The sequence below is a fragment of the Zingiber officinale genome, chromosome 8A, assembly GCF_018446385.1.
Source record: "Zingiber officinale cultivar Zhangliang chromosome 8A, Zo_v1.1, whole genome shotgun sequence".
NCBI lineage: Eukaryota > Viridiplantae > Streptophyta > Magnoliopsida > Zingiberales > Zingiberaceae > Zingiber > Zingiber officinale.
In genome coordinates this window covers 61,475,077-61,480,497 of record NC_056000.1, presented here as the reverse complement: position 1 = coordinate 61,480,497, position 5,421 = coordinate 61,475,077, and the positions used below count along the sequence as shown (strand labels likewise).

The window sequence follows — 5,421 nt, the reverse complement described above, 5'->3', positions numbered from 1 at the left end:
TAAAGCGAATGCATCCTCTAATCATAAAGATTTCACAGTACAGCTCATGTAAAATGGACATATAGTTGTTTTGAAGTCATATATCGCAACTGAGAACAGTAAACATCAAAAACAAACATTTACAAGAATACAAATCCTCTAGAGGAGCCCCTCATATGCCGTTTTTTGGCTATCCAATCTGGCCAGATTTTTATCTTGGTCTTCAAGAAAAGTCCACCATGACTGGAACCGAAAAGAGGCCTACAGAGGGCCGCTCTACAGGATTTGAATTCAGGATTCAACAGGTCTTTAATGATTGAAGTCTCTGCTGTTTAGGAAGAGGCAGTCCTCTCTTTCTTGGCCAAAGAAAGTTGCGCTTATTTGAACAGGTGAGAATCCAGAGTAGCCTTTGTCGATCTTTGCCAAGCAAACATCAAGAATATACTTCAGCAGCTCATGATTCTGGACAAAAGGTTGTTCTGCATACTCCTCAATTGGCATCCACTGCATAATGAAATTGATCGTATGATTACATCTTGCATCTGCATTAATTTTCGATAACATTGAAGCAAACAAGATACTGGACCGATCTGAAACATATGTTTCTTTCTCTAAAGAAATGTGAGAACACAATGTGTTGTTACTTTCTGAATGTATCAGTAACTAAAGGAATGTAGTTAAGGTGAAGAAAAGATGAAATTAAAAAGATCTCTACCTTGGCAGCTTCAATTTCTAGTTCTTGTATGTGAATGTCGAATGAAAGAGGACGCAACAAGCATAAAAAGAAGAAATCTGACTTCTCGAAGAATGACTTATGGGTCTGCCTGTTCATGTTATAAGAAACAGATGAAAAGCATCAATTGGTATCACAATCAACACAAAACGACATAGTGACTTTTACTGGCATTGTAATCAGTCGAAATGATACATTTAAGAGGATTGAATTTGAAAGATGTTCCTAGAATAATCTATCAACCTATGTTCCATTGGCCCTAAGGTTGCATAAATACACTGATATAAATGCCATGGAATTTCACCAGTATATGAATTCAGAACAATGATTATAAATGATCATTACAAAAGTATGAGTCTATAACAATACCTGAATGCAAGAACTTCAACAAATTCAGTATCAATCTGTAAGAAAACAGAAAACTCATTTAGACTGATTGATGTTACAAAACATCTCCCAAGTTTGTATATTTTTTTTCTCTTTTGTGTATTGAAAATCAAAATAAAGGTTCATATTTATTACATACTCCTGTCTCTTCTTTTACTTCCCTTATTGCTCCCACATGTATATCTTCAGCCTACAATGACAAACGAGGTTCTTTTATTAGACAGAAATTCTTGTCCAGAAGCATTAGTATTTTGCCTTATATTTGAGGTTGGAATATTAACTTGTTCGACAATTCCCGTAGGAAATTTCCAAAACCCTGATCCTCTAAGTATGCCATTCTTTTCTTGGACCACCAAAATCTAGCAATACATTTAACAATCCAAAAACAATGGTAAGCCAGGAAAAATATAAAAGCAACATCATAAAATATATATTGATATACAAAGGAAAAGACAATAGTGGTTCATCTTCATTAGATAGATCATAGATAGACAAGGACCATGCCAGGTTTTAGCTGTCATGTATAAAATTGAAAAGCAAAGCATTTTTTTTTTCATTTAAGATACCTCTCTGTTATCGTTCATCACGAAAGCCCCAATTCCAACTCTATGTGAGGCATTCGCAGGTATCGTGTGTTGAGTATTAGGAAGCCAACGAACCAGCATTAAGTAAGTTGGTTCTGCATGGTGGTATAAAAATCCCTCCTGCATCAACATAAATTACAGTGTTAAAAGCAATGCTAGTAAGAATTATGTGAAGAGATGTAGGATAAATCATGCAGCATGTGTCTATCCACAAAGGGAATGTTTTTTTTTGTGTGTGTGTGTGTGTGAAAAACATGATATCATAAAATTTAAGCATTAAAATAGGACATCTGCATCTATGAATAGTCTAAATACAAATGGTTAAGAAATTTTGTTGACCAACATACCCCCATGATTATGCTAGGACATGTAAGATTTGCATAGCATTTGAAATTATTTAGGGAGCCCTTCTTGTTTAATATTTGAAAGGATACGACAATACATTTAATAAGAATCAGATAATATGTTTGTATTAGTAATTATCTTGAGAGATTAATTACCTGAACAACAACTTCAATAAGATTTGCAAGTTTTATTGGAAGCTTAATCCACACACCTTTTATACCCTGAAAAAGGAATTGAAAAAGTAATGCCAACCATTAACCTCCAAGAAATGTTGACCAATAAAAGTGAAGTTAACAAAACCCAAGAAACAAAAAACCTTGTACTCATTGGATATTCCCTAATCCATGTTATACTTCAAAACGGAAGCTTGTATAAATTTTGTGTATACTAACCTTCTAAACATAAGAAAAGAAAAGAAAGCAAGGTTGCTCAAGCCTCAATGTACAAAAATAAATAAATAATAGGTAAAATGATTCCATTTCCTTCAAGGTAGAGATATATTTATTGTCACGTGAAATTCAAGTTTTAGAATTTTAGAAATAATTTTTGTTTTACACAAAAAACCTAATCTGTGTAAAAATTTTCCAAGTGAAGGTGCAAAAATTAAGATAAACGCACAGTTGAAGTTCCTAAAACAATCTACGAGCATAGAGGTGATATTGGTGATATAGCCATACAGGGAAGATGTGTAGGCCACCAAGGAGGTACCTAAATTAAAGTGACTTTAACTCAAATTTAAATTGTCTACTATATACTCTCAACTTTATCTTCCAATTTAGCACTTTTCAATTTTCTGGAGAAAACAGTGAGGCATTCAAGTTTTAACTGTAGCTTTTGTTCTCGTGTCATACTATGTAGACTCAACTATTATCTTTTGATATCATTTTTCACATTTGCCAGTTCTAAAAATGTAAGACAGTTTGAATCCTTGATTAAAGTTACTATACATTTTACAATTAGTGTAAATCACACGCAAGGTCAGTTGCATAGCAGTTTACATGGAATCACATCAGAATTGTGCTATGGAACTGACTAATCGTTATCTATAAACTAATGCACTCAAATATACCATATTTTCTAAAACAAGGGGAAAGGTCTGAACTGTGTGTGTTGATAATTATGAGTAACCATATATCTGTCCACATTTAACAGCTACGTTAAACTATTAATAAACTTGGCATATGAAACACTTGTTTTCACAAAGTATTCACTAACCGGTTTACATACTAGAACTGTTTTCCAAGCAGATGGGGAATGAATGATTTAACCCAACAATTTAGTGATAGGCATAATACCTGCTTCTTCCAATTTGTTAAGGATGTTCTTAATGAAATACTGAAATCTGTAGAATTCATGGGATCCTTCATTTCAACAATGACACCCCCGTGCTCATCATTAATAGCAGTGAGCAAAGCAACATCCTCATCATTATCATAGTGCAATTTTGGAGTCAAAACTGATGATGGGCTGGTAGATATTGACATGGTTCTCTCTTGAGTAGATTGTTGCTCCCCTTCAGATAAAGGAAGAAAATTTGCAACAAAAGATCATAATGCTATGTAAATCTGTAGAATGATTTCAAGTGTTGCATAAAAAACTGAAGGTATTCAGATTAGCAGAGAACTGCTAAATATTTGAAAATTTGTTTCTCTATGATATGGTAGATTTACATGCTTGTCATGTCTGGAGGTATGTTATGCGCCAGTATAAAACTTATTGATGGTATCATGTAAGCTAGATCTTTGTGTCAATATTCTTTGTGTAAAGAAATAAGGTGGGAAAATTATCCAGTAGCACACCCGATCATTAGGTAGAAAACATGTGTGAGCATGATCTGATCCAAGGAATCATTGTAAAGCCAATTCAGGGGAGACGTGTGTTTGTGGAAAAGAACTAATTCAACAATTGAGATTTAGGCAGTTCTTAACAGCTGGCTGACTTGCTGTTTACTGCTGTATAACTACTGTAACAATAAATAAATTCTTCACACAGATATACAAGTTAAAGAAATTTAAATAAGAAGGGACACATTGAAAGATGGTGATGTGCATGTTGAAGTAGATGAACGTACACCTATTTATATAGATCCTCTAGGTAATGACATGGGAAACAGAATTAAAAATTATTGATCGAATGGTCATAAAGCTTGGTCAGTTGGTTCAGGAGAGGTAACAAGTAAAAAAATCACGTTTGATTGAGTCAGTCTTTCAAGGTAGGATTTTGACTTTTTTGTGCCAGCTAAATACAAAAAGCTCACTATTATAACAAGGCTTAAAAAACAACGCAAATGGAAACTTGAAAGTAAAGAGATTCCATAAAATTCCAAAACAGCTTTCAAACAACTAACTTTGGCTCAATTCCCCACGCCAACGATTCGTTTAATTAAGTGTCAACTGGTACTTGCTTGGGGAGTTTTTTTTGCCTGTTCTACTTTTTCTCCTTTAGATTGATTGGATTGGTGAGATAGATAATGGGGAAGGTTAAGAGAAAAAGACAGACAATGATAGGTCCCGCCCACTATAAAGAATCTAGTACCATCTTTAGTGCATACCGTGTCGAAGCCCTTCTCCATTAAAAATTGATTAAAAAACCATGAAAAAAAAACAAAATAATCTTGCAGAGAACAGTTTGATCGAGGAAGACAAGAGACATAAAACAAGTTGTTCATGTTAACATGTTGCAGAAACGAAGAACATGAAAAACAGCAGAAGGGCAAGGAGTAAAGTTTCTCAAATTTTTGTAGCCACACAAGTGAAGTTCATTCAATTTGATGTGGAGAGAATTAAAATGGGCCGCGAGTTAAATATAAGATTCCTAACAACAGAATTTCGAAGAAAGGTAGTAAAGCTTAACTACTAACAAGAGTCATCTTTGATCAAAATCGCTCAAACAGCAGCATATAACCCATCAGGCAACATAAAACAATCTAATTATGCACTTGAAAACAAAAAACCTTTCGTGCTACTCAACTCGCCCACCGAGAGCAAAGAAGACGAAGAGAAAAAGAAAAACAACTTTCAGATCTTGCATCCAGAACTAGCAGAACTTCGAGCGCAATATCGACAAACATCTCGAGCTCGAAGTCAACCAGAAACCCCCAATCTAGGCCCCAAGGAAAGATAGATTCTAGACACAACAAATAGCCACGATTCTGTACTCACCTTTTTCCCGTACCCAAAAAGGGGTCGGAAATCGCAGCGTAGGAATGTTCTTAAGCGAAGGAGAATCAGGAGACCAAACGGATAAGCCTTCGCACGCTGGATCGTCTTAGTTTTCCTGGTTAAGACAGCTTTTCAGGGAGGGAATCGACGCCGGCGAGGCAGAGCAAAAGGAGATCGCCGGTGGAGAGAGGAAAGACGGAACAATTGCAATCCTGGGGGCGGTGGTGGATGC

The 5,421-nt window shown here is 35.2% G+C and overlaps 1 protein-coding gene across 2 annotated transcripts; it reads right to left on the bottom strand.

Moving 5' to 3' along the window:
- LOC122009261 (nudix hydrolase 2-like) lies at window positions 1-5,421 on the bottom strand. 2 transcript variants are annotated; one of them, XM_042565358.1, is made up of 9 exons: window positions 5,190-5,421; window positions 3,324-3,541; window positions 2,184-2,249; window positions 1,666-1,803; window positions 1,381-1,458; window positions 1,239-1,289; window positions 1,082-1,116; window positions 695-803; window positions 1-483 (listed from the first exon to the last, which is right to left on the bottom strand). In XM_042565358.1, exons 2-9 carry the CDS (start codon window positions 3,510-3,512, stop codon window positions 289-291), a joined length of 861 nt encoding a protein of 286 aa, XP_042421292.1. In that variant the 5' UTR covers window positions 3,513-3,541; window positions 5,190-5,421; the 3' UTR covers window positions 1-288. The 2 variants fall into 2 exon arrangements, with proteins under 2 accessions (XP_042421292.1, XP_042421293.1); XM_042565359.1 differs by lacking the exon at window positions 5,190-5,421 and having other exon boundaries at window positions 3,324-3,564.

What these genes read in the sequence shown, in the direction of transcription:
- LOC122009261 (XM_042565358.1), bottom strand. Translation starts at nt 3,512, where the DNA reads ATGTCAATATCTACCAGCCCATCATCAGTTTTGACTCCAAAATTGCAC. An exon ending in TTATTGAAGTTGTTGTTCAG is followed by an intron (nt 1,804 to 2,183) that starts GTAATTAATCTC and finishes ATGTTGATGCAG; the next exon opens with GAGGGATTTTTATACCACCA. An exon ending in CTACGGGAATTGTCGAACAA is followed by an intron (nt 1,290 to 1,380) that starts GTTAATATTCCA and finishes TTGTCATTGTAG; the next exon opens with GCTGAAGATATACATGTGGG.